Genomic DNA, 28,000 nt, shown 5'->3' on the forward strand with positions numbered 1-28,000 from the left:
TTATTATTGACAAGGGCTATCCACCTGTAACTATCTGTTAATGACAAAAACATCATCGCCGCTGTGCCTTTTCATCAAAAAATTGTAGAAGAGAACTTTTTTGATATAAAAAATTTTCGTAATTTGAAGCAACGATGGTAATTTTTCTTTTTGAATGCTTAAGTATTCCAATATCCTACCAATTAAACATGGAACAATTTCAAAATAATGCTGAATAACAAAGATTAAATTCGATTTTCAACTGTTAATATCTTCTAGATCCTCAAGGGAGCCTCTATAACCTCTTAAAAGGAATGACGCCAATTTTGAATCACCCTGTATACAATTTCTGCGTTTTTGATCAACTGATTATTGCCATTTTTTTAATTTTCATATTTTATTTAACATTTTGTTTTTTTATAGTAAAGTCTATGCTATGGAAAGCTTCTCTTACTATATCATCTTCTTGCTTCAGGGAACTTTGAATATATTTCTTTTCTTCTTTGGTAATCCTTGGGTGCTTAGCTGGACTGTCATGCCCGAAAAATAGCCATAATATGCACCAAAGGAATCCGACTAATGAAAGTATATAGAAGGAATACGTCCATCCCCACCAACTTGCAGATATGTATCCAGTTAATAGAGTGGAATAAATACCACCAATGGCGACACCTGAGGAATAAAAATATCATGCGTTTTTCCCAAATAACTGGTCGAGTTTTTAAGATATGATAATGAACTTTCTATAGTTGATAGTGCGTAGCATTCAACCTTTCAATCTTGAAAATAATCTTATGTAGATACTGTGTTTATTATTACAGCAAATAGTATAATACATAATTCAAAATACATACATTTCCCAAATAGAAAAATAAATAATACTCACAAAGACACCACCAGGGTACCTTGGCTTGAAATGTTGCAAACTTTTTGTTTGATATATCGCTTAGGACAACAGCAAAATAAGAATGTAAAAATGTGGTAACATTCAAACATTCAAATAGAATTAGTGAGTGTTTTTTAAAAACGCAATTTTCGGAAACCAAACACTACATTCTACTTGAACGACGGCATGGAAACTTTGAGAATTTCTTAATCGCGCACATGTAAATACAAGTAAATAACTTAATACTTTGTCCAAATGTTTCGACATTTTTTAAATGATAAACACTCTTCAATTGCGGTGGACGACTTACACTACTTATGAAACAATTTTTATGAAAATTCTTTCGAATCTAAGTGTTTCAGTTGTGTCAAATCTATCCAAACCGTGTATTTCGGGACGAGTTGACTCTCGATAAGCTTTGGTTTATAAAGAAATATAAATCTAACTAGCCTGCCACTAAAGAATCAAAATATCTTGGAATGATCATCAGATAAATTGTCTATAAGTGATGAACATTTCTGGTGTTGCCAAATAATTTAAAATATTGGAAAATCACCTAAAAGATTGACGCGTTTTGACTCGGTGCCGAATTTGCATATGCATAATGAAGGAATTAATATGACCGATTTCACTCACCTGCAAATATGAGATTATTTAAAGTGGCTCGTTCTTCTTTTGGTATCCAAGTGCCCATCATCACTTGAATAGAAGGATATAAAAAGCCTTGACACATGCCCTGGACGATTCTGCATGCAATCACACCATGTGAACCCAGACGGGCAGCGGAAAATGGAATAGCCGCACATGCAAAGAAATTTAAAAGAGATGTTCCAAACAGAAAATATTTCGGGCCATATTTTCTTCCTAAGTGACCTGCCAAAACTTGTAGCGAAATGTAGGTCCAAAAGAAAGATGATATTATTACGCTTGTATTATTCCAATCGTAAGTCTGAAAAAATGGAATTATTTATTATACAACTGATATTATAGTATCAAATCTTTGTAGTCAAACATCATAACCAGAAAATGTACTTTTTGATTGAAAATAAGTTGTTTAAATGCATAGATTTCGTCGATGTTATAAGTGCGGGATGTTCATTTTCTAAATTTCATACCGGAACATTGGGGTTGGGACTTGCATATTTGTCTGTCATAGCCACTACAGCAACTGCTATATTAGTTCTAGTTCCTATTCCAGAAACTAAGGCTAGGCAGAGTAACATTGACTGGACATATCTGCAACCAAATCTTGGCCCTAAAAAATCAAGTATATTAAAGCTCCCATTTTCGTCACGCGCGAGGTGTAATTCCGGTTCGCTGTAGCTCTGATTTTATGCAACATTGTGCGTGGTAGAAGTTATTTTTTAATCCACCCTTTTACCCCTAAAATGGAAATAAGCGTTGGTTCCGTAATTTGCATAAAACGGTAATCTGTCCACGAAATGTGATCTCACTTGAAACACGAATACGTGATTTAAGTGTATCGAAATATTACTCAATTTTGTTAATGCACCTCTTCGCCCTATTACAGGAAATACACCTTTTATGCGGAAATTTCGACCTACCAAATGAATTTTGTCGAACTCTTGAAAAATTGAGATCGTTACCCATATGCGTGCCAATGATGAACATAAAATGCTTAGTTGCATGTCAATAAATGCGCCTAACTACCTCTTAAAATACAACAAACCTCATTCGGTTTCAGAGCAATAACTGCATCGTCAGTTTTTAAGATAAACTTTAACACTCTGTATCTCGGAAACGAATCATAAGCAAACCGTCATTATTTTTCCATGCAGAATTACCCTATGAAATTTGCCGCACTTGTTAACTTACATCCGGTATATTAAAATACTTATATTAACGAACTAAAAATTTAAAATAGAAATCAAACATGAAAAAAAATTGTTTAATGAAGCTTAATTTACTCCGTCATTGTTCTTACTATTTGCGTAAATGTTCTACTTGCTTGTTATGCATTTTCAATATGTGTGTTCCTACTGTGGAAAAACTGGTACCTGTCTGGAAATTAATATTTTGTTTTGTAAACTGTACCTTTGTCGGCTGTTTCAGAGGAGTTTTCATCCACAAAATATTGCTCTTTTGTCAAGTGATCCGTACTTTTCTCCATGACACTTATTCTTCTTCGGGCATTATCTTGTAAAGGCATTTTTTTAAATAAAAAAAAGCAATTTAGCGGATTTGCAAAGTAAACTAATTATCTTAGAAAGGGACCGAATTTAAGTCGTATTTGGTAACTGATATAAAAAAATCTATTCAGCTAATTGGCAGGTATCTCAAGTGTCAGCTATCATATCATATCTGTGATTAATACTCATCTAGAAGTACTCGGCAAAAGTTATGACGGTAGGAAAAAGTCTGAATTTTCTTTGATCTGACCAATTAGCTTGACGAATATAAGGATTATATGGAGGATTTTGGGTACAATGTTGTATAATGTAATAATAATGACTTTTGTGCATATCTTTACACACTTACTAGCAAGGAATGCTAAATATCTTTATTATCATTTATACACGTGGAGATATGTTTGAGATGATAACAAACATAAATAAATTTATTTACCATTAAAAAGGCAATTGACTTTGATACAAAATAAGTCATGGTTTAGCGCTTAGTTTAGTTCGGTGAACAGTAACAACTTTTATTGATACTTACATGCTATCCAAGTTCATTCGTACTGTTGTTTCCGAAGTTATTGAGCGATTCTGGGGTCGATTTCGAAAATTTGTATTTAATTTCCTGTATAATACCCTTTCAAACGATTTAGTTATTAAACATTAGCTTTACTAGCTTGATGATTTTTACGATCCACTGCCACATTTGGTTCTTCTAAATACACCAGGAGTTCAATAGACTTGTAAAATAAAACAGGTTTAACTTTTCAATAAAAACATTTCGCTCTTGGCGATGTGGCAAAAGCATATGAAATGTTGCTGCCAAATTATAACCATGTGCTTTATGTACAGGTGTCCTCAATGGTTCACTGCCGCTGATTTCAACTAATTTATTAATTTTCTCTTGGTCAATACTGTAAATTATTCGAATTATTACAAACACGTTTTGCAGTTTGCTTGATGACTATATGCACAAGCTGTTTTGCGTAATAATTACTTATATTCTTTGTATAATTCTTATTGTAAAACTTATTGCTAATAGGTATATAAATATAAAATCCTTAAATAAAAATCATTAGTGACATTTTTTAATTGTAAAGAAGTAATGGGTTTTAAATTAAAACGTCCTGAGTGTTTCTTCCATGCCTCTGAACATCAGTACAGTTTTGATCACTTAGGTCATACTGATAACCGAAATTTTCTTTTGCCTCACTGAATAAGGTTCATTGGGATCAGCAGGTCCATCCCACGGCTGTCGATCTCCGGATGCAAAAATTACAAAAACTATTGAAGTACCCATAATAATTCCTGCAGTAATTATGAAAACTATCCGCCACTGGGTGATATCAGACTGAAAAAGAAATAATTTGATTAACTGAATTGTAGTGCCAACGCACAATTTGTTGAATGAATTACCTCATGTGTAACTATGAGTTGTACCAAAATTGGAGCAAATAGTCCGATGGATTGGCCAACAGCATTTGAGCTTCCGAAAATTATACCAGCGAATCTTGGAGACAGATCTATCATATTGGTAACATTACCGCACGCCATTGCGGACTGTGATACGTAGATGCAGACCATTAGCAATATGGCCATGTATTTCTGAGACTGATCCAGAAATGATAGGGATACTATGCTTATAGATATTCCGGTACCACCTGAGATTGATCATGTTAATATTGTAGTTATTGGCCTTTAAGTGTAAATGGGAACGAGTCGAGAAACAAACCTATTAAATGAAACAATCTTCTCGAATTGACCGTTGAAAGATAATTGTGCATTATCGCATAATCTGACGCAGGTCCAAAAATCAAGCCAGCTATCAAAGCCATTCCAGGGGGTATAGCGCTATATAACCCGTTCTAAAATAAATTTTATACAGTTTTGCAAAATCTGCTATATAAAATTGCATAGTTTCTTAAACCCTTAATGTAACGTACTGATTTTATATCAAAATTCATAACTTTGTCTAGATATGACGCATATTCCGTTAATGCCATATTATTGGACCACGCTATGCCTATTTGAGCAACCTCATTACACAACACCGGTACAGATGTGGCCATTTGTTTTAAAGGAATAGGAACTTCCTAAGAAAAAAATAATTATAAATCTCATTATTGTGAGTTGATGGACTTCTACCGTTGTATGTTCTTGATTGAGCGACATTTGAATATACCGCTTTTCTTCAGCAGTAATTTTTGGGTGGCTGGCAGGGCTGTTTCTGCCAAACACCAGGAAAAGAACACACCACAGCATGCCCATTGCACCTATCACGTAGAATGAAGATGGCCAACCCCACCATGTGGTTGAAAGATAACCGGGAATAATGGACGATAACATGGATCCAATAGTGCTTCCTAAAAACCAATTATTATATTGTCACTGGGTGATTTAATATTTCGACATTCTCAAATGATACTTGGATCAAAATCTTCAAATTATTTTATTTATTTATTATTATTAAAGTGTGGCTTTGTTTACTATGCAACTTTCAGAACACGTCCGGTTCTTGTTTAATTAGGTATGGAAGAAGCAACTGCTAAATTGACTAGCAAAGTGAGTACATAGTTAATAGAAACCTTAATGAACGGAAAAATTTGCCTCCCTGCAGAAAGTTATTAATTCTGGTATAAAAATGTTTTTGTTTATGTGCTTTGAAACTTTTTGTGTTGTGTCACAACCTTTTTAGACATCAAAGCAGAACTAAGCGGGAATTTTATTAAATTTTTTAATTTTTAGATTTTCAAAATATTTTATTACATTAACTTACATTTTCAGTTTGCGTTTTTGCTTCCTCTCATTATTGTCTGTAATTTACTATTTGATAGATGTCAAATAGCTTTATCCTTATTAAATCAATATTGTAACTTTTTTCAAGTATTGAATCTTAAGCCATTTGAGGACGTGCCGAAGAAAACCCGACAAGTCACAAAATGTGGACATTGGAGTTAACGGGCGATCCTTAATCTTATTTATTATTTACATTGTATGCCTATAAAACATCATTGGAAATATTCGTGTTCCAAGCAAAACCACACATATCCATAAAGTCCCTTGCAGCCAATGGAGTTTAAAAAAGTTCTCAGCTTTGCATAGTGTATTATTTTTGTTCGGAAACTTGGAAAACATCGAAGTTTGAAGAACATCAAAGGGCTTCAAGCCCGTTTGCAAAAACTGGATAAACATAGCGATAAACAATTATTTTTATTTAGAAAGGAGTTTCAGAAAAGGGTCGTCGTGCGTTCCCGCGTTCCCGTGCAGGCCAACGATTTTTTGTGCGTTTTCAGCCGAATTCTACAAAGCAACACCTGCTCAAGAGATGTTGAAATTGGGTAACAATTTAAAGATTCCCCGTAACAAAATTCCTCTCATTCATCCAATTAGTGTTGCTAAGAAAACAGACGTAGATGAACTATTATGTAGCCTCTATGGCCAAAACTGGAAAGAATATGAAAGTTTTTTTGTGGTGCACAAATATCGTAATTAGCGAAAATGTTGCCACTGTTCCAGAGGAAGAACAAGAGGGCGAGAATAATGAATGTTTCTGCTTAGAACATGACGAGGCATTCCAAGTTTGAAGACATTATTGAAAACCCCCCATGTCCCAACTTCAATGCGATTTATATTAATTCCACAACTATGCGATTTAAATAACAGATTTATGTTTCAGTCGAATTATAAATGACTACATCAAAAATTACCAGGACAAATTGAAAATTATACTGTAAAATAGGTTTTCGAAATTTGCAAAATTCTCGAATTGGCGGACTTGTGGGGTTTTGCTTGGCATCCCCTCATTTACAAGTAATAAAAATTAGATTAATCAAAATATGGAAATTACCTGTATTAATTGCTATGATAGATCGTGATCTTTCTTCTGCCGGAGCCCATTGGCCTAAAATTACTTGCTGTGTCGGAAACATAAAACCTTCTCCCAACCCTGGAAAAAGGTATTACTATATTTTCTTCAATACAGATATTGCACTGTATGCACTTAATCTTTACGATATAAACGATTAATTACCAAGAATCCATGTGAATATAATTCATTGCCAAGAATATGTTTTTGTTGCAACTTTATTTGAGCAACTGTAGCAATAGGGTGGTTGCAGATTTTTTTATTTGTTGAAATTGATTAGAGACGAATTGATTAGAAGACAGTGGATTAGAGACGAGAAATTTATAAGAGACAAATAAGGGTCCTACAATTTTTTCCCGAATTCTGCTTAGCCATAACGAATTTATCAGCAGTCAAAATTTAAACGCACACGAAGCGCGCCGAAACGACGTATTTTTGTCTAAAGGCCTGAGTTCGCTTGTGCGATTGATGCATGCGTCTGACGCAATTGCGCGTCCATCGCATGCGTCATAGGTGAGTTCGCTTGTGCGTCTAAAAGTTGAGAAAAGTCGGCAGCCCAAGCACAGCCCAAAGGAAAATTTGAGTAGTTGATTAATTAGCATTATGGAGCTTGCATTGGCTCTTTTATTAGAAGAAGAATATTATAAAACCATGATTCCGTTATTAGTTACGAACAGAAAATCTCATCATTCTATGTACAAACATCGATATATGGATGATACTAAATTCCACGCTTATTTTCGCTGAAGTAAAAATCAATTTCATTTATGTCGACGGCAAATAAATATAAACATTGCAGTGAAATCACTTGCGTCTCGCCGCTGGACTGGTCCGTTACCACCGAAATAAAGAAGGCCCACTGGCTGAATTGTGACGTCACTTAAAGTAGTCCGACCAGGCATAACGCGTAGCGAAGTATATGATGGATCAACTGTACGAATATGAATATTTTAGACAAAAATAATGTCTTCAGGAATTAATACGCTTTTTACATTGTTCGAATTTAAATGATTAGCCTTTCTATTCCTAAAAAATGAACGTAGTTAACTAGCCACAAATATTTTAATTTCAGTTATAGCTTAATATTTCATGTTTCCTCATTTCGGCAGTAACGACTGGTCTCGATAGCAGTGCCTGCGTGCCGACGTTGCGTCGGACTTCAGACGCTAGACGTCGACGCGCTAGTAAACCCCACAGAACATACCCCCTGGGGGATATTTTGTGGTAAACCCATAAAGGCCGGGACACATCTATCCGATCTGACTCCGATCCGACTCCGATCCGACTCCGATCAGAGAACCTTCCGTCGATGACCAAATAATCGGATCGGTGCGTGATCGGAAAGGGGAAGCCAGACATGTCATACACGTTTCAGTTCCCGTTCCGATTTTTGGACGAGTGCAAATCATAGATTATCAAACTATTCCTAAGACTAAGTCCAAATGTATTAATTGGCTTTACCGTTTTTCATATAGACACTCGGATGGTTTASTTTGAATATCGAAAACTGAAAGCCGAACTAGATATAAGACTTTTGTTTTATGTTTTTAGGCTATTTTAGGAAACTATAGCTTGCCGAATTAAGCCAAACTAACATGATATTTAAAAATGCTTTAAGCATGCTTAATATAAAAGATAATAATCATATTAATAGGGATTTGTTTTCCACTTGTTGGGGGATCAAGTTCTAATCTAACCTGATCCGGCTCGAAAGGACCAAATGATGGGGGATCAAGTTCTAAACTAACCTGATCCTGCTCGTTTGACCAAATGTTTGGGGTGGCACTTTTATGACCTTGGTCAAATCCAGTTTGTGAGACCGAAATGTACTCGTCTCACTTGGATAAATAATTTAATATGCCAGACACGAGTAATATGGGGGAAAATTTCTTTGTTCGAAACCAATGAGTGTGGAGTACCAGTGTTTGGTGGGTATCCTTGTGAGTAGTTGCAGGTGGAAATAAAATCTGCCAATTTGAGATGTGCCCGCCGAACTTGCACGGGCGGCACGTTTAATTTGCCACTTTTTCTAATTGGCCTGGGCCGTACGTTCTTTAAAATGGGCTGAGTGGCGTAATTATTCTACTTGAGTGAGGAAATGTTTCCAATTAGTTCACTTGAGCACTGATTTGAATTGAGGGTGAATAATTACGGGTTGGGTTTTGAGGCACTTCTCTGCCAGAGTCTGCGATGTGTATTGCTTTGAGGCGAAACACTCCCGATTTGTACGACTTGAGGAGAAACAACTAACTGCGTTCGATTGAAAATCCAAACTGTGTTCGACTTGAGGTGAGAATAAAAACTGTTTTCGAATTGAGGAGACACGACAAACTGTGTTTGAGTGAAAATACAAACTGTGGTCGACTTGAGGTGCGAATACCAACTGTGTTCGAGTGAAAATACAAACTGTGGTCGACTTGAGATGCGAATACAAACTGTGCGTCTTTGGTCACTTTTTCAACTGAGGTAAAGAGGAAATCACAAGTGCAAGGTGAGGGAAACAGGGTATTTATGTTATTTGCTTTTTGCTCAATAGTCAATTGTTGCCGTTCTGATTTCAGAATGCCCTTTGTAGTAGACATTTGGTATATAGTGCATTCTGATAAGTAAACTACTTGGAAACGAAAACAATTACCAATTGCATCAAGACTTTCACGTTTGTCATGCAATTCGAGCAGTTCTACCGCTTAGCGGGGTGTCTTAGATTCCCAATTGGCCCGACAGACACGGCTGATTTGGGACCTTAACGGGAATCTTTAACAAGGGCGTACCGTTTCCGGAATTCAACATTGAAACGTAAACTTGGACGATAACTGTATCTATTGTTTAAATGTTATTTGAACACCACTCGTATTTCCGGTCCATATGTTAGTTATTAATAATTTATTGCCAAAAATTCAATGCGATGCGATTTTTGTCTTTTTGTTTATAATATTATATAATAATGGAGTAATCGGAATGCCCAACGAGATGATTTGTAGAGAATAAAAATGATCGGAGTCGGATTGGATAGATGTGACCCGGCCTTTAAGCGTTATATGACGTCGCAGGGTATGTTTCAGCTCGGCATAAATTTGAGATTATTAATAGAAAACGATCTATTGACCCTCCTGAACGAAATGAAAAAGACTAATAGATAAATGACGCCTTACATGCGAACATAGATACTACCTAGTACATCTAAAATGCCTGATGTAAATTTATCATCTGAAGTGGAGAAATGGCACGATCAGGAACAAATAGAAGATGTTACAAGAACAGGACACTTTGCTGGATGTAGTAGGCTGACAAGTAAATTTAAGACCGAAACAACAATGCAACGTTCGCACAGTTATAGTTTGTCAGAGTTGTTCACCTATTAAGTGCTCAACTACTAGTATTGCATTATCTCGAATAAAAGTGGAAGCGGTTATGAAAAAGTTATATTCCTCATCAGGGTCAAGTTTAACAAGTGAAATTTCAAAGGACATATCAGAATTTTGAGGTACCACTTGTCTGAGAGATCACTCTTTTCAAGTTCAGGAAAAGGTTTAAATTTAATGAAAATGATACCAATGCGGAGTACAAGCAATTTGAATTAAAGCACACTTTTCAAAATTCAAGCTAATCCAAGATATTACCTGAATATACTTGGGAATAAATGATGACACTTTATTTATAAATACTTCGAGATACTAAAAAATGGGATTGCAAATATTCGCAATTCGCCTTGACAAAACTTTTGCTGAACTAGGTGATGCGTTTAAGATTTTTGCAAAATCTCTTCCATTAATTAGCGGGGTGTTTAATACTTTAATAGTATACGTGATATAGTTAAAAGACGTCTGTCTACCTATACCTTTTCGTGCACATTATAGTAAAGCTTACGCCATAACCGATTGCTTAGAAATTTAAACTTCATTGATCCATCCATCCATCCCTGAGATCCATTGAAATACGCTCATGTAGCAATTCAATCAAATACGCTTTATTATTTTACGTTTCATCTGTGATTGAATTTAAGTCGTAAAAACGCTTATCTTGCTCATATGCAATATGCAAGTGTATATTCCGCTTATCTGTGCTGATTATGACCATATAAGTAGCGTAGGAAGTAGCGTCACAGCCAGTAAAACCGCATTCTGGCGCCACGTCACTTTTAAAGCGAAGACACAAATTTTGTTGTTTACAAATTCGCTATAGGCATTCTTCTAAATGACCCGTACGCTAATGTTTCAAGAAGTTTCAATCAAAGAAAAATGATGTGCAAAGACCCTATTGATACATTTGGCAAAATATTATTATAAAATACTAAACACTGTGTGAGTGAATGTGTGAGCTTGAAATTACATGAACGATTTACTCCAATGCCCGTTAGTTATTTCATTTCATATTCATATTCGTTTTCCAAAGATGTAAAGCACCTGCATTGGGCGATAAACGAAAGAAAAAACTATACATGACAGAATACTGTTGTTCAAACCTTGTAATAGGCGACACGCTAGTGCTCCAAATTCTCCAAATAATGCTGCAATTGCAGGAAGCAAAGTGTATGCTAAACAATTTAAAAATATCGCTCCAAGAAAGAACCATTTAGGACCAAACTTCTTTTCTAATGGTGCTGCAACAAGGTTCGAAACCACATAAAGCCAGTAGAACGATGAAAGGATTATGTTGCTATTTTTCCAGTCATAATAAGTCTGAAACAAAAAAAATATAAATAAAGGAAGGTCATATAATTTTTTATTCAGGTAGATAGTTTAACTTTACATGGGTCTCTATTAGAATTTTCGTATTTAAATGGTAATAGTTAAGTTGAAAGGCATGTGAGTGCAGTTTGATGATTCAAGCCGTTTGGGCTGCTTGGATGCCTCAGATAAGAAAAACGACCCGCGCAGATACTGATTAAAATAAGGATCAAAATACTCAAAACACATCGGTCATCATCAATCGATACATTGACAACATGTTAAAGTGAAGCATTTTAAATAATTGATAATTTAAATCAAGCTGTTTGCGAAACAACAACCTTAGATATCCGGTGTAAAAATTCAATTGACTGGATTAAATTGCATATAAAAGTACTTGTTGCATTTAATCATGCAAGAATAATGTATGAAATGCAGCCATTTTCTTATGAATCCTTAGAGTAACTTTCATAAATGCTATTTTTTTTCTTCCATGATACATGCAATGTAAGATAAAGTAATAACGAGTAAAAATTAGTCCACTTCACTCGGTTAAGTGGGGATGATATTGATCAATTAGTGTCGAGAATGTAAGAGCAATAGTATTAATAACAATCAATCAAGTTATCTTTTCATTTGTATATCAATTGTTAGTTATGCGGCGTCAATTTAACTGAAGTGTCCAAGTCTCTACACAGCAAAGCAATCCAGCTGGGTACAAAAGACGATAAAACTGAATCAATGAAAATCGCCCGCTTTAGTTAATACAATGAGTTACCTGTTGTAAAGTGTGACACGATAATTGATCAGTATATGAAATTTTTGGAATGTTTTGTCTGTGATAGCGAAAGCTACAGCCATCCATACTATTACCCAAAATTGACTGAAAATACTGTTAGATACATATTAAGATACTGTCTATCTACCACCACAATTTGATTATTTTACTTACGGGGATGTCGGGGTTTGATGAAGAGGAATTCTGAGCAGTCATTGCTACTATTTGCACTGCAAACGATCCTCTAGTTGCAATACCAATTAAAACACAATAGGACAGAAGCAAAATTTGCACATGCCTGGCTCCGAAAAGTGGACCTGAAAGCGAAAAGAGACTTTCATAATTAACCAACAAGACCACGTGCTTAGTTAGGATTTGGGTTTAGTGTTTCGGTTTTAAATATATTATTCTTTGCAGTTGCATGTGAATTTGATAAAAAAAACGTTCGTTTTTGGATCTTTAATCAATAATAAATTCGTACCTTTATTTCCAGTGTAAATTCCATTCACCAATTCGGCTTTGTTTTCTTGCTGCCCAATTCTTACTTTTTCTGGAAACATTTTCAACTTTGCAACTTTATAGCATAAAAACGACAATGAGTCTAAACTATCCAGTCACAGAATTATGGGCTTTTTGAGTAGGGTATTCATAAGCATCAACCTGAGATAACGATAGCGTTCAATTGGTTGCGAATACATGTTACTAACACGCTTTTCACCCAAACGACCTATGTAGCATTTGGAGCATATTTTAATTTAATGCATTGTTGAAGTGTTTTCAATGCATGTGCATTTAAATAACATGTTTTGTTGAGATTTTGGTGAAAATCTGTAAGGTGGCGTGGTGATAACCAATTTCGCAATTATAGTTGATGATTTATTTGTTATTTTGATATATTGCTTACAGTTCTTTATTTACTACTAACTAATTATATAGGTACGATAGTCAAAGACATTTAGAACACAAAATAAATATATAACAGTGAAAGTCAATTAAATAATATCAGCTACTCATATCGCGGGTTGCTGTGTAGGGTTTCAAAAGTAGATCTTCTCAACTGAATGTTCGAGGGCGCAGAAGACGAAGGTCCATTCCATTTCTGGCGCGTGGCAGAGGAAAAAAATCCATATAAAGTAGAGCATATAAAGTAGAATCCAGATGCAATCACAAACACTGCTCGCCATTGCAATCTATCACTCTAAAATAAATACGAAATTTGAAAATGAATGTTTTAGTTTAATGTAAATTGATTCAAACAGTTCCCTTGAGAATTTTTTAAGTTTAAAATACCAAATTTTTAAACGCGAAAATTGTTGGGAGCGTCGAACAGTTTTGAGACGAAAAGAAAGGGTTTATCAACGCGTGGTGTGATTATTTCATACAACAATTTTCATTAGTACTCTAACCGCTTACTTTGCTCCTTTGATAATTGGATTATGATGATAATAGTTTCATTTTCTACCAATTTTATAAATATTTCTGTTGCTTAAAGAACTGATATTTCAACCACAATAAAATAATTTGCTTACGCGATCCTTAACTAAAAAATGCACTATCAAAGGCGAAAACATAGCAATGGCCTGACTGATAGCGTTGCTGATGCCTTGCAGAATGCCGGCAAATCTTGGTGATAGATCTACATGGTTTACAGAATAACCCACTAATGTGGCCGAATACGCTATATTTGCTAAGGAGAGCAGGACGACTGCAAAAGTCCTCGTACTGGACACATAAGCCAAAATCATGAAGGATATAACTAAACCATAAGAACCTACAAATAAAATACATACATTTTTTTTAAGTTTCAAAAAAATATGACTCAAGTCTATCGTGCGTGATAGGAAGTTACCAAGCACTTGAAAAGTTCTTCTGGATTGTATGGTCGTGAGCCAATTTTTCCCAATTAAATAATCAGATAGGCGCGCAAATATAAAGCCAGTCACAGCACCAGCCATGTAAGGTATTGCACTCACAACACCATTCTGGAAAACTAGTTTAAATATATTCGAATTTATATATCTACTTAAAAACCGTAGATACCATTTAAAAGACAATGAGACGGTTATCAATCGATAAGTATGTATACTAATTTTATTAGTGCTGGTAACTTACTGAAGATATCTCAAATTTCATCACTTTGCCCAAGTAAGTGGGAATTTGAGTCATCATCATCGCATACCCCCATGCAGAACCAATATTAGCAGAAACTATCGACCAAAAGTATTTGCTGGTTAATATCGCCTTCCATGGTACTGGTACGTCCTTAAACACCAAAAAATATATTTGTTTGACCCATCACTTCCAAGCATTTAAGAATTGAAACTATAATGCCAAGTTACATTAGAATATTTCATATACATACTTCGGAAGTATTAGATTGACCAAGAGATGTTTCTATATAGCGCCTTTCTTCCATCTTTATGGAAGGATGAACAGCTGGGCTGTTGTACCCAAATTGAAAATATAATACACACCAAACTATACCAGCAACAGCAAATATATAGAATGAGACTGGCCATCCAGCCCACGAGGAGCATACATATCCGGTTATAATAAAAGACAATACGGAGCCACAACTTATTCCTGAAAATAAACTTTTTCGCATTTACACTAAACGCAGAAGAAAGCTTCATGCAACAAAGAAATCTTAAAATTTAAGTATAACCAAACAAGCCGAGTAGAGCTATGCTGCTAATTACTCAGTGGGTGGAAAACCCATAAATATATACGTTAGAACTGTGTTCCGTTTCCTTAAAAATGTTACTGTAATAAGATACATATTGTAGTTAAGTTCTATATTGTTGAGGCGGATTCATTTTTTACAAACTTCTTTTTGGGTATTTCGTCTCAAAAATTTTTGAGGCGAAATACCCAAAAAGAAGTTTGTAAAAAATAAAAAAGATACATATTGTGGTTTCCAAACTTGAAAATGGTTGGGAAAATGGTTCTGATTTACAGAGCGGATAGTTCCTTCTACATAATGCTTTTTAAAATATCTTGTTGCAATTTTTGATCATCAGTAAATTCTCAATGGTACCATTAAAACCAGTGATAATAGCTTCTCCTTATTGTGTTTTAGGTATTGACGAAAATGTTCTAAAATTCTCATATTTATATATTCTCATACAGGGTCGATTTCATGGGTGGAAACGGTGGATTATTTCCTAAACTAAGAAAGCTAGAATAAAATGATTAATACAAAAATGAAAGGTTGTTTTCAGTATATTTGCATAAGAAAAATTTTGAATACATGCGGGTCTATTCTGTACGCTATCCGTTAAAATTATAGCGGGCCGGATATGGTTAAAATCAACAGCTGATCGAAATAACTCAAAATGGTATGCGCCTCGGTAAGGCTAATATTAACCATCAGGGTTAAATTTTAGCGGCACCCAAATCCGCCATAGTCAGTCAAAAAGCTATGGCAAAGCGAAGTTCATTTTTCTTGAATGGAATAGTCAGTAATTGAATTCTCTTCGACATTCTAAACAAAAATCTTATAACACATTACATGCTTATATTTAACCGTTTTGAAGATATCGAGTTTACAGTAAACAGACAGAATTTAAGTCGCTGAACTAAATATTCTAATTATATATGGCAATTTCGTGACTTATTCTATCTTGAACCTCTTCAATATTTTGTGGCCTATTTTTAAACAGAAAAAAGTCAAGTGGGTTCAAATCGGGAGTTCGAGCTGGCCCTGTAATTGTCCCCTGCGATCAATCCATTTCTCAGGAAAAGTTTGATTTGGAAATATTTCAATACGCTCAGTTTCCCTTAAACGTGCCATTTTAAAGCTCAAATAATTCACAATAATTATATTCGTATAAAACGAAGTTTTGACAGTCATGTCAATTAGAGATTAACTGTTTAGAACAAAATAATGACTCGGCGGTGTTATAGTTACCTAAACTTTCTCAGATAACTCGATGAACGGTGTTTTATATTTGATTTAATAATTTGGCGCTTTGATGTAATAAAACATAATTTTGACAACTCGATATCTCCAAAACGGTTACATTTAAACATGTGTTGTATAATTTTTGTTCAGAACATGGATAATAATTCAATTATTGAATCGGACAGAAGAAAGGTAACATTGCGTTGCTGTGACTTTATGACTGATCCTGTATAATACATTTTCTTTTATGTAAATATACCTTACAATTTTCGAATTCATCGTTTTATTCTAGGTAACTTAGTTTCGGAATTAATTCATTCACCGTTGCCATAAATAGAAACGACCCTGTATATCATTTTATGTAAACTAGAACTAATTTGTATTTATTTATTGTCGATTTATTACGCACATACATTCTTAGATATATGGGAAAAACACATCAAATTACATGCGCTAAGTTGCTTACCTGAATAAACGATCATACCCATTAAACTTCTTTCTTCGGTAGGAGACCATGTTCCAAGTACGGTATGTGCACAAGGAAACAAACTACCTTGAGCAAGACCTTAAAATCGTGAAACAATAAGGGAGGATTTAAAAATGCATTATAATTGTTTGTCAAGTTATTTTTTGATTGTTGAATTTTCCTTTGGGCAAATTTAATAACGGATCTTAGGCAAGCAATTTTTATATTAAAGAAACATGAAAGTGAAATAACTAAAATTATGCTTCTTAACCATATTAAAATAAAATAAAATTAGTGAAAATAATGAGCAGAATCGCATGTTGCATGACAAAAATTACGAAAAAGTCTTACCTTGTATTACCCTCATTGCTATTACGCCGTCCGAACTAGCATATTTTGCAGATACAGGAATTAGGGAGAAGGAAAGGGCATTGACTATAGAACCAGAAAGAAGTAAATATTTTGGCCCGTACTTCTTTGCTACATATCCAGCGAATACTTGGAAGATTATATAACTCCAGAAAAAGGACGAAAGCATAACGCTGGTGTTGTTCCATGAGTATGTCTAGAACACCACAAAAATCGAATAATATTTATAGCTCACAAAGTACTGTTGCGCCCAGAGAATTAGGAAGAGAGAATTATGCCCTTACGGGAACATCATGGTTCTGAGTAGTTTTATTGTCCGTCATGGCTACAATGGCAATGGAAAAACTTGCTCGCATCGCTATACTTAAAGTGAGACATCCAAAGATGAATATAAATTGCACGTGACGTGCCCCAAATCTCACTTTTTGACCCTGCGCTATAATACTAGATTCCTCTTTAGTATATTCTGTATCCTGCATTCATCAATATTTAGTCGCTCAGAAAACTGTAAAATTGGTCAATGGATGTGTTTCAGAAAAAAGTCTCAGCTATAATGTTTTGGTAACTTACCGCCAAATTGTATTTTCGAATTTAAGTTTAGCTCATTTTTCAGTTGAATTTAACTGAGAGCTGGATGCGTCCAAGAAGATTCAGAATCTGAGAAAATATTGGCGTCTACCAATGTCAAAAAGCTTGACAAAAACAGTTAATGATGTGTAACCCCAATTTTAGTTTTCCATTTTTTTTCTGGTTTTTAAATTTTTATGATTTGTCTTTACAATCTAGACTCTTTAGCAATACAATCAGTACTTCAGAAATAATCTAAAAAAAATTCATCAATGTATAATAAGTATTAATGACACATCAAGAATGCGTAAAATTTTTAGTGTTCAGAAGAGAGCCAAAAATCCATAACACGTTTCCACTTTATGGCGGATTACACATTTTATGCCAAATGCGGTAATCTAATTGTTACATTTTTTTATTGTGGTAATAATTAATAAGTCGAACTATCAAGGAATTTCGCGCAATATAAATTTGAATATTACTACTGATTCTTATCAAATAGCTAACAATGTTATCAAAATCAAAATCCTTTACACGATCATGGATAATATAGTAACTATAGTAATACGATCTTTTTATTTGAGTTTAGGAATTAAATTTTCGGGATAGTTAAGTTACATAAATTTACATAAACGGCTTCTGAGGTCGGTTACATAATATACATTAGCATATATGAAAAGCTGCAAAGATTTGGCAGGGCAAATAGACACAGGAAGCTAAGCAATTTAAATGAGAAATAATGTTTTTTCATGGTTAAGAAAGTAATAAGAATATCTATTTTATTTACGTATGAAAAGAGTGTACTGTAAAAAACAGGATATTAGGTTTAAGAGTAAAATCTTTTGTATTTGTATGAAATAGATTCGCCTGGTAAATGGTTTGTTTTTTTTCGAGTATTTCTTTTAACTTTTTGTTAAGTAAATAGATTCGAGGAGAAATCAATAAGAATCCCATTCAGCGTGAAATGCTATAATAGATTTTACTGCTTTTGTAAATATGACGATTCTCTTTGAATTATTTCGCTGCATTTTTATTTAGCTGTGCATTTTTCCATTATTGCAAACTAATTTTATTTGCCTTTAGTGTTTCTTCTATCATGAGGGTGTGCGGAACATTTGCCAAAGTATTGTTCCTACTTAGGAAAGTCTTAGTTTGAAGATGTCTAGTTTTTTTTATTACGGTTAAATTTTTGGGTATCTAGTATAAAATACCACCGACAATGGATTGTAATGTGTTATCAAATTTTTTAATTTTGTAAGACACAGCTTTTAATGCTCTACCGGGACGAAATACTTTAAACGATCCCTTTCTTGCTGTTCTCAAGAATGTATGATACATTAACTCAATTTACTTTTTTATGATATGTATAAGCACGATAAGACTAGGAACATTTTCATATTTATTTATTGACTACCTTTCTTCACTATACATCCATAAATACATGTTAGCATGTTGACTTAATTGCATGCTTTGAGAAGTTATTAAGTTAAATTTCATTGCATTTGATCAACAAATCTCAAAACTACTAAACGTTTGTCCTAATATTAAAAATGTCGTATACACAAGTAGAAACTACCACTTAGTTTCAATATAAGCGTACTTCTCATAGGTATATTAGGAAGCAATTGAAGTATCACAGTCTCTTCCTTCGGATTAGTTCAAAACTTTGGCTGTTTTAGTTTTACGGATTTTTCGTAGATTTTTCTGAAAATCAAATCAATCAGGTCAATTTTCAATGCTTATTATAAGAGCTAGTCGGAACTACCTTCAGGATCTTCATTCCATGCTTGCACTTCTCCAGTACCAAACAATACGTAAAATATATCGGTTGCCACATATACTCCAGCAGTCATAAAAAAAATGATTTTCCATTGTTCTGGATCATCCTAAAATGTAATTTGTATGCTCAATTTCATCAAAACGTTCAATGATTTGTTTGCATCTTTCATTCCTGGCATACATTTTATTACTCTAACACTACTGACTCTTAAAAGCTCTCTTTCTTTAAAATTCTCACCTCATTTGATACCAAAAATTGAACTAGTAACGGTGCGACGATTCCAAATATATTGGAAATACCATTAGTGATCCCCATTAAAATGCCAGCATGATTTGGGGAAATATCTACGTGATTTACATTGAAACCACAGAATATGCCTGAATTGAAACCAACAGCCACTACTAATAAAGCTACCGCTCGTTTCGGGTCATCGGACGGGGTGAATCCAAGAAAGACAAGAGCTATAGCAGGAATAATTAAGCCTGAAATAAAAAATCTATTATATCTTGACTAATCAAATTATATATTTGCAAGCTTACCGATTGAATTGAAAACCTTTCTTGTATTTCCTATGCTAAGAATTCGTCTAGTGATGAGAGAATCGGATGTGAAACTCATGATAAAACTGAGAATCCAAAGCACAAAGTATGGGAGGGCGGATAAAATACTATTCTGAAATAAATAATAATTTTCTAATAATCTTACATTAAAATGTCGCTAATATTTTCAATTTCCAAAAATGTAGTATTGAGTATTTGGATATTCGCTTACCGATTTGATATTGAAATTCATTACGTGTCCCATATAATTAGGGATTTCAGTCATTAGCGTCCAAAAGCCCCAGTTTTGACCACAGTGGCTGACCAATATGGCCCAAAGCGGAAGAGATGTGAAAATCGACTTCCAAGGTATTTTATGGCTCTAAGTAAATAAAACAAAGTTAATATATTACGAAAATTGCAACCTCTAAGTATTCAAGCTGCTTCTTCCTTAACTTTGTAAGTAGTATAAGTCTATGTTTTCAGACTTTTTGGGTGGCCAGTTGAAAAATTGCATCTTCAGTTACTTGAGCGGACATAAGAGATGGCATAATTTTTGTTTGTTCAAATACCAAACAGCAGCTTGAAATCCTTTCACAAAATAGGACGGTACCAGTGAATGTAACTGTAGGTTATTTTTCGAATTCGCGGGTTTTTCCAGTTGTATAACTGTTATTCGAACAAATATAAAACTCTCTGTTATACTAAAGAACTTTTCGTGTTTAGTGCATTGTCGAAATAAATATTGCGCATAAAATTCTCCCGCTTGCTAATAATTAAATGTTGTAAAAAACTATAAGAAAATTCTCTTAAAATTGCACCAAGGAAAGAGAAACAAATACATACAAAATATTATCAAAAGAAGACGTTTTAGGTATTGAACAGTAACATTAATGGTTGTTGTTATTGCATCATCACTGACAAGGTGCGGTTCATTGGTTCTGTACCTAAATACTGATAAATCAGTTTACTAGTCACCAAGATTTAGACAAAATACTGATGGAAAGCTCACGATTCACAGCTTAAAGTGTAATTTAGATAAGTCGCATCACTTTCGACATAACAAATCAGGCACTGTTCACTTACTGGCTTGCCTTCGCTGTGCCCCAGATTATACTCGATGAAGAATTTTTCTGCTTCACTAATTCTTGGATGAACAGCCGGACTATTATATGTAAATACGAGGCAAATTATTGTCCAGGCTACTGATGTTCCTCCATAAACATAGAAGACTAACGGCCAACCAGCATAACTAGCAGAAATAATTCCAGTTAACAGCATGGCTATCACGGTTCCAAAAGGACCAGCTGGAAAGGATTTCAATATGAGAATTATTTATTTCATTTATCAGAATACAGGCAATATTGAGCATTGCTAGTACCTGCATAGACAATAGTTCCAAGTCTAGACCGTTCATCAGGTGGTACCCACTGGCTTAGCGCATGATGAACGTTAGGGAAGAGGAATCCTTGGCAAAGCCCCTGAAGAGCCCGGTTTATCATAACGCCCTTTGACCCGAAAGCAGCAGCCATGGCAGGCAGAAGTATGCACATCGTACCGCAAATTCCCATAGCTCCCATCAGGAACCATTTAGAACCTGAAATTCATTTGAAATTTACTGCACCCGAAAATGTGTTTTTAGTAGAAAAACGTTATCCAGTTTAATATATAGTATGCAAAATTTAATTTAATTTTGATAACTGTTTAAATATTAAAAATATTTCAACAAAATCAACGTACCATATCGTCCAGCTAACCAGCCAGCAAATATTTGGGGTATTACATATCCCCAGAAGAATGCTGAAAGCACTATACTTTTGTCATGCCATTCTGGGTAAGTCTATAACAAAATAAAGTAGGAAATCACAATAAAGCATGAAACCAGTGAAGAAATAATCACTTGCCGGTACATTTGGATTACTGCTAGCTGTAGGATCTGTCATAGCAACGATCGCTACCGAAAGGGTGACTCTGATTCCATATGCCAGGAAAATCAGCAGGAATAGAACTAGGACTTGAGCATGACGAACTCCGATCGTAGGGGCTGAAATGAAATATGCGAATTTGATAAAATATTTATACGAGCTGATAACAACTTTAATTTTCTCTCTAACATCTAACGAGCGTTGAATGATTTGAGATAAAATGTTCTCACTGAGTACAGGTGTTCTTACATTCCAAAACGTATTTTGTGTATTTTAAAAATTATCATAATTTAAGTTGGAAAGGCGGTATAAGATGATACTGGGTGCAAAACAAAACACACGTCTCACAAAAAAAACATGTGTCCTAAACAAAGCGTTGAGCGTTGAGACTACGGCTTGGAATCAAACTCGAATAATTCGAGTATTCGAATATTCAAAAAGCAAATAATTATGTCTAGTCATAACTCGAATATTCGAATACTCAAATATTCGAATATTCGAATACTCGAATACTCGAATACTCGAATACTCGAATACTCAAATAATCGAATACTCGAATATTGTTTTTGTATACTTTTATAAAATAACTTATTCATATTCTATAAGCATTTAAACAAATACCCATATGTTTACAAGCAAATGAAAATAATCATTTACACTCCTGCAAATGAATATAAAATTCAAGTTACAATTAATGTGCGGATAAAGGCACTTTTCTATCCGTTGCGGATAATTGCCAAAAAATGAGATAACGATTTTTCTTCTTAGAAAACGGTGAATGAAAAACGAATACTCGAATACCCGAATATTCGGATACTTGGATATTGGAATATTCGAATACTCGATTATTCGAATATCAGATTTTTGAACCACTAAACGAGTATTCGAATATCAGATTTTTTAAAATTCCGATACTATTTTGACAAAGAGATTCTCAATTACGAATCCTTTTGTGTAAAAGGGCCGATTTTTTTTATCAATGATCAGTAAATTATCAAATATTTATGAATAATGTAATATCTGAGCTTTAGCCACATCCCGAAGCATTTTCACAGTGACACTATACATTAAACATTTAAAATCTTGGATCATCCGATTTAAAATAATTTAAAACATGATTTTCCTGTCGTGACTGTATGTGTAAGTAACATGTGCAGCTTCCCGTGTTTTTGACCATCATAAATGAGTCGCATAATTAATTCAAGCAAATAAATTGTATTTTAGATTTTCGTAATGAAATCATCGATCAGCAAATAGAAGCGGGAGACGCGATAATTTTGCTATCCATATATTATATGCCATTAAGCAATGAAAATCGATAAACCAATCCAGCTGATAATGAAAATTGCGACTTACAATGAACCGCACCCAGAGGCTGATATTTGTACCGTTGTCCAAAGCTAAACATTTTTGCACTTGAACTGCTAAAATTTCATGAACGTGCACTCTACCCCATCAGAAAAGCTTTGTTTTTTTAATGCCACACTTGAACCATCTTGAACCGATCATTAAATATGTTTATATATTGTAACAAAATATAAGTGAACCTGATCTAGAATCTCGACTGAGACTGGGATACGGTTAGATTAATAAATGAATATGGGTAAAGTGAAAGTACATTGTACAGTACGTTGACTCGTACTGGATATCAGTAGCGGAAAACAAATCGTTACTAGTAGAAAAAATTATAACAGAAGATAGGCCAAAATGTAGGCCAATGGCTAGTTGTTGTGTTCTTCTATTTAATAATAACAACTTTTTCCAGTAAAAACGTCCCAACGAGCCAAACTAAATATTAAGATATATTTTATACGAAATTAAATACAAACAGTATAAAATTTCCACAAACACATTCTATTTAGCTCAGTCACAGTTCTGGATTTATTTTTTAATCTGTCAAAAATTTGTTGTTAAATATTTTTGGCTCAATAATAAGGCACTCCAAAACAGGTTTCGGACCTATTTGATTTAACAGCTGGCTACAACTTGCTGGATCAACTTACTAGGCGGCCATCACACTGAATATTGAAGAAAATGGATTTTCATTCGAATTTGAACCTTAACCATTAAACTGCTCCTTGGATTGGAAGGGCGAAAAGCTATTTTCATGTAATCAAGCAGTAATTGTAACTTGCTTATTTTTCGCCGCCAACCCCCCTTTTTTACATGCATTTTCGATGCGCCTCTCACATCTATAATTCACTTCTAATCTGGTCAAAAATTAGATACTTCAATTTATTAAAAATACTTCGGACAAGTGCAATTTCTAATAGTTTTCATGTCATCCTTTAGTGTTTATCAGTTACATTGAATCTATTTGGACATTCGCAGTTTACATTTCGGGCGCTAAACGGTCTTCCTTCCGATAAACTGAAAGCGTAAGTTACAATAACATTATTATTGACCACATAACTTATGTTTATGAAAAATCAAATTTGATTAGGACATATGCTTCTTGAGATAAAGTTAATTAGATTCAGATAAAGTAAAAGTAATTAATATCAATTTATGCTACATTTGTGCCTATTTAAGTAATGATAATTCATGTTTGCTTCAATGTAATCGAAAATTTAGTGAAACAAAGATTAAGCTATTTTATAATTACATAATTTTAAATGGAAAATAGCTCAGTTAATTATAATAAAGTTGAATCTGGACTTTTAAGAAAAACGAATTTAAAAAATAACTTTAACCGAGTGTAGCCGATAGCATTATTTATGCAACTAAAGTCAGAGCAAAATATGTTTAAGCAGAAGCTCTTACCGCTAGTTACAACCGGAGATTTTTCTACCATAGCATAGCTAACTCTTCTGTAAAGACCAATAAAACTGCCTCCAAGACTTCTATAAACAAATTCATTGTTATTTTTCTGATCGGGCATTTTGGCCTAAATTTTATGCAAGAATTTCACACTACACCTGTTTTCTTATCGTAACTAACTGATTTTTGTTCGATTGCTCCAACATTTTTTTATCTCATACTACATATTCCAACTGCCAAATCTTTTAATCCGTTTTATCTTTGGTTTTTATGGCTTGCTCATGTTTCAGTAATGTTGCAATTTTTTCAGTAAATGAAGGTGACAAATTATACATATTATCTAAGAACGTAAATATTACCCTGACCTAAAAAATTACTATAATCAGATGCTTTTTCTTTACAAAGTAATGAAAAAGTTAATTGTTAATCGGATGAAATGGTTAATTTAAAGTGTCTAGTTACTACGCATTCTATTTAATGAGACCTCCTCCAATCTACAAAAATGAATCGAAGGCTTATTATTGAAGAACATTTTCAGAATCAACATTTTTATTGTCGTCATCAAAACTAGCCGAAGTCAGTGGTGAAAATGTCATAGAATTATTGTTTTTGCGATTTGTTCATTTGTGCATAATTACTTTATAAATATTGTAAAGGTAGTCTACCGTAATTAGGTTCTTAAGTCTTAACCTCCTTTTTAAAATGTATTTGCTTGAATTCACTAAGGCATACTGGTGACCTCTAATACCATTTTTCGTCAAGTAAAGTGTGAAGAGGGAGTAATGAGCGAAGGCTAGAAGAAGAAGTATGTAAAACTCATAATAAAAAATGTGATAGGAATAACGAGAATACGTGATTACTAATCTATAATCATAGGAAAATGTACTTAAAAACTTTTATTACGATTGACTTAGAAAGCTTAAAACTCAGCATCTGTGAGTCACATTTTTTGGAACAGTTAAATAATCAGAAAATTTCAAATTATTTTGAAAATTATTAATAATTTCAAAAAACTCCACAAGCCATATGTAGGTAATATATACTTTTTGCATAGGGAGTAATTACATACGGAAACCAGACGTAAGCATGACATTACAGTTGATCTAAAATGCGAAATCACTTCAATCTTTTTAGCTTGAAACGGTTAATTGAAGGTGATTTTGTTAAAGTAAGGTCCAAAGCAGCTGAAAAAATCATTATCTCACCGCAAATATTAATTGATTTTCCTTCAAGTTGAAATGATGCGTATAAATTTGTAATGAAAATATTTGGAAAATTCTCCCAGGAATTGAAGTATTGGCTTTTAAGCAAATAGTCATTTTGCTATTAAGTGTGATTGTATTCCCAGGTTATTTGGAATATTATTTTCTCATTTAAATACCACTCAACTCACTAAACAACAATTATATTGATATGGTCTATAGAGTTTGAATATATATCATTCATTATTTATTCAGTGGAATGTTAATATAGTTATCTAATGATGAGCGTAACATTGACCATAAAGAGAGTAACCGATTTATGAGAAAAAAAATAGCAACCGGGAAGTACCAGCGTTCCCTAATTATATACTGTGTAATCAGTCAAGGTTTCATAGGTGGTTCATTCGAATGTCTCAGTTTAAAACACATTCCTTTCGCAAATTATGTCTGCAAATATCAGGGTTTTTAAGCTTGTGTTGCTTTTAAAATAGTAAAATCATTCACTTAATAGTTAAATCCGTACTAATAAACTAATTGAACATTTGAACAGTTGGACCTAGGTAATACTAAAAATTTGATGGACATCTTTCTCTGGTTCCTACAAATACGACAACACATATTTTTTGCAAGTTGCACTTTCGGTTAGCTATTTTATTTAATGAAAATATTTATTTAAAGAAAATTAAATATTTTGTCGCATGGCGTTATAAAATAGCGTTTCGAATAAAACGCATCTACTCGTGTATAAGTACATGAAAGTTGTTATTATTTTACGCTCATCAAATTTTTTTATCATTAACTAATTGTGGTTAAAACAACATTTTTAATTGTTTATGTCATTTTTTATTTGCTCGAGATCAATACCACTTTGTATAAGATCGTTTGCAGATAAAATCATTGGTGTTGTCTATTGAGTTCAATGTAAAATATATATTAGTGTATAATCCATTTTATGAAGTGCATATCCTTCAGATATACATATAACCTAATTACATTTTTATCAAAAGGTGTGTATTTATTTGCAAGAAATTATGAATAGTATTTCGTATAATTTTATTGATTAATTGGAAAGTTTGCTTTTTAAAAATAATTTATTCCCAAATTAATACAAACGATACATTTTACTTGCAACCGAACCTTAACTATGACTTATCTTAACTTAGACCGTAAATCTTATGACTAACTTTAGACTGAGACTCAATTCTTATAACTTCTGACCAAAAATCTGACACTGACTGAATTCTCGATTCTGCTGTGGCTTCTTTTATAGTTAAATCATGCCGATCATAGCAGAAACGGTACTACGTCTTATTTTATTAGGATAGTCGGCATAAGTGACCATATAATTATATGTAAAAGGGATATACTTGTCCATATCGGAACAAAAATATTCGTCTTGGTTTCATGTATATTTTTTTAAAATTTTTACTGATATGAAACTGAAACTTTGGAGTGCCTTTCAATCCTCTCCTCCAGCAGCAATCAGAGCCTAAGCATTACTAAGAACAGTTATTTTTTTGAATTATCTTGAATAAATTCTGTTAACATTAGTATATATCTTGGTCTAAGCGGTCGAAACTAACTCAGATTTATTGCTTCTTTGTTATATTGAGAGCGCGTATTTTGTTAATGAGTTACTTCCTCCTTGACTCTTTTTGTTATGCGCAAAAATTGATTGACCTAGTTTTGTAAGTCACGATTGGACACTTCTTTATTAAAATACATTTTTGATTATGTGATTTTCAAAATCGCTTCACGTTTTCGAAAATTATCAGTGATTAAAAAATATGTGATTACACTTTTTAAGTTTTCTTCATAATGTTTTCATTTTTAAAATGAAAGAAATAATTTCACTAAAATTTAAACAAATCCTACCTTCAGCTATTTTGTTTAAATCCTTTTCACTTAACGTTTTTTTCGTGTCTATTTGCTTTAGTTCGAACCCTTCTTTTACCATCTTGACGCACTTGATTCAACTCACTAACAACCAATTCGGTCTTATGATTCGACTTGAATATTTGAACAATTTTAGTAGCTGTCCAAATTTTGAAAGTATTGCATATTATGCTATCACAAGCCAGCGTGTGAACATAGCAAAAATAACTGAACTTTTCCCCTTGAGAATGTCGAGGATTAAGCTTGCAACTACCGCCAAGTTCTGCTTTTATATCAGCG

General features: G+C 33.6%; 3 protein-coding genes across 5 annotated transcripts in view; all 3 read right to left on the reverse strand.

Moving 5' to 3' along the window:
- The window catches only part of LOC109536895 (putative inorganic phosphate cotransporter), a 6,238-nt gene extending 3,076 nt beyond the window's left edge, over positions 1-3,162 (reverse strand). Inside the window, 4 exon segments of the mRNA XM_019903345.2 lie at positions 434-651; positions 1,502-1,814; positions 1,981-2,120; positions 2,921-3,162. Coding sequence (XP_019758904.2) covers positions 434-651; positions 1,502-1,814; positions 1,981-2,120; positions 2,921-3,035 — 786 coding nt within the window. The 5' untranslated portion in view covers positions 3,036-3,162.
- A 716-nt stretch (positions 3,163-3,878) lies between these two features.
- Positions 3,879-17,758, reverse strand: LOC109536899. Its single transcript, XM_048664239.1, has 19 exons — positions 17,623-17,758; positions 17,337-17,557; positions 17,035-17,248; positions 16,684-16,782; positions 14,676-14,896; positions 14,426-14,575; positions 14,163-14,295; positions 13,843-14,084; positions 13,321-13,511; positions 12,974-13,023; positions 12,795-12,929; positions 12,488-12,630; positions 11,331-11,547; positions 6,851-6,949; positions 5,149-5,366; positions 4,947-5,096; positions 4,736-4,868; positions 4,420-4,664; positions 3,879-4,354 (listed from the first exon to the last, which is right to left on the reverse strand). The coding sequence occupies exons 2-19, from the start codon at positions 17,529-17,531 to the stop codon at positions 4,178-4,180; spliced, it is 3,012 nt and encodes a 1,003-aa protein (XP_048520196.1). The 5' UTR covers positions 17,532-17,557; positions 17,623-17,758; the 3' UTR covers positions 3,879-4,177.
- Positions 17,759-19,005: 1,247 nt separating this feature from the next.
- Positions 19,006-27,999, reverse strand: LOC109536897 (putative inorganic phosphate cotransporter). 3 transcript variants are annotated; one of them, XM_019903348.2, is made up of 10 exons: positions 27,701-27,999; positions 21,843-21,982; positions 21,679-21,778; positions 21,320-21,535; positions 21,025-21,245; positions 20,171-20,320; positions 19,939-20,071; positions 19,637-19,881; positions 19,385-19,505; positions 19,006-19,323 (listed from the first exon to the last, which is right to left on the reverse strand). In XM_019903348.2, exons 1-10 carry the CDS (start codon positions 27,780-27,782, stop codon positions 19,301-19,303), a joined length of 1,431 nt encoding a protein of 476 aa, XP_019758907.1. In that variant the 5' UTR covers positions 27,783-27,999; the 3' UTR covers positions 19,006-19,300. The 3 variants fall into 3 exon arrangements, with proteins under 3 accessions (XP_019758907.1, XP_019758906.1, XP_019758908.1); XM_019903347.2 differs by lacking the exon at positions 27,701-27,999 and adding an exon at positions 24,627-24,776; XM_019903349.2 differs by lacking the exon at positions 27,701-27,999 and adding an exon at positions 23,220-23,447.
- Between the last annotated feature and the right edge of the window lies 1 nt (position 28,000).

This window comes from Dendroctonus ponderosae, unplaced genomic scaffold (genome assembly GCF_020466585.1).
Source record: "Dendroctonus ponderosae isolate FM_Combo_2020 unplaced genomic scaffold, Dpon_F_20191213v2 Dpon_F_20191213_2, whole genome shotgun sequence".
NCBI lineage: Eukaryota > Metazoa > Arthropoda > Insecta > Coleoptera > Curculionidae > Dendroctonus > Dendroctonus ponderosae.

What these genes read in the sequence shown, in the direction of transcription:
- LOC109536899 (XM_048664239.1), bottom strand. Translation starts at nt 17,531, where the DNA reads ATGCAGGATACAGAATATACTAAAGAGGAATCTAGTATTATAGCGCAG. An exon ending in AGCAATGAGGGTAATACAAG is followed by an intron (nt 16,783 to 17,034) that starts GTAAGACTTTTT and finishes CACGATTTTAAG; the next exon opens with GTCTTGCTCAAGGTAGTTTG. An exon ending in GTCAATCTAATACTTCCGAA is followed by an intron (nt 14,576 to 14,675) that starts GTATGTATATGA and finishes TTGGTGTTTAAG; the next exon opens with GACGTACCAGTACCATGGAA.
- LOC109536897 (XM_019903347.2), bottom strand. Translation starts at nt 24,744, where the DNA reads ATGCCCGATCAGAAAAATAACAATGAATTTGTTTATAGAAGTCTTGGA. An exon ending in CTGGTTAGCTGGACGATATG is followed by an intron (nt 21,536 to 21,678) that starts GTACGTTGATTT and finishes AATGAATTTCAG; the next exon opens with GTTCTAAATGGTTCCTGATG. An exon ending in TGGAACTATTGTCTATGCAG is followed by an intron (nt 21,246 to 21,319) that starts GTACTAGCAATG and finishes AATCCTTTCCAG; the next exon opens with CTGGTCCTTTTGGAACCGTG.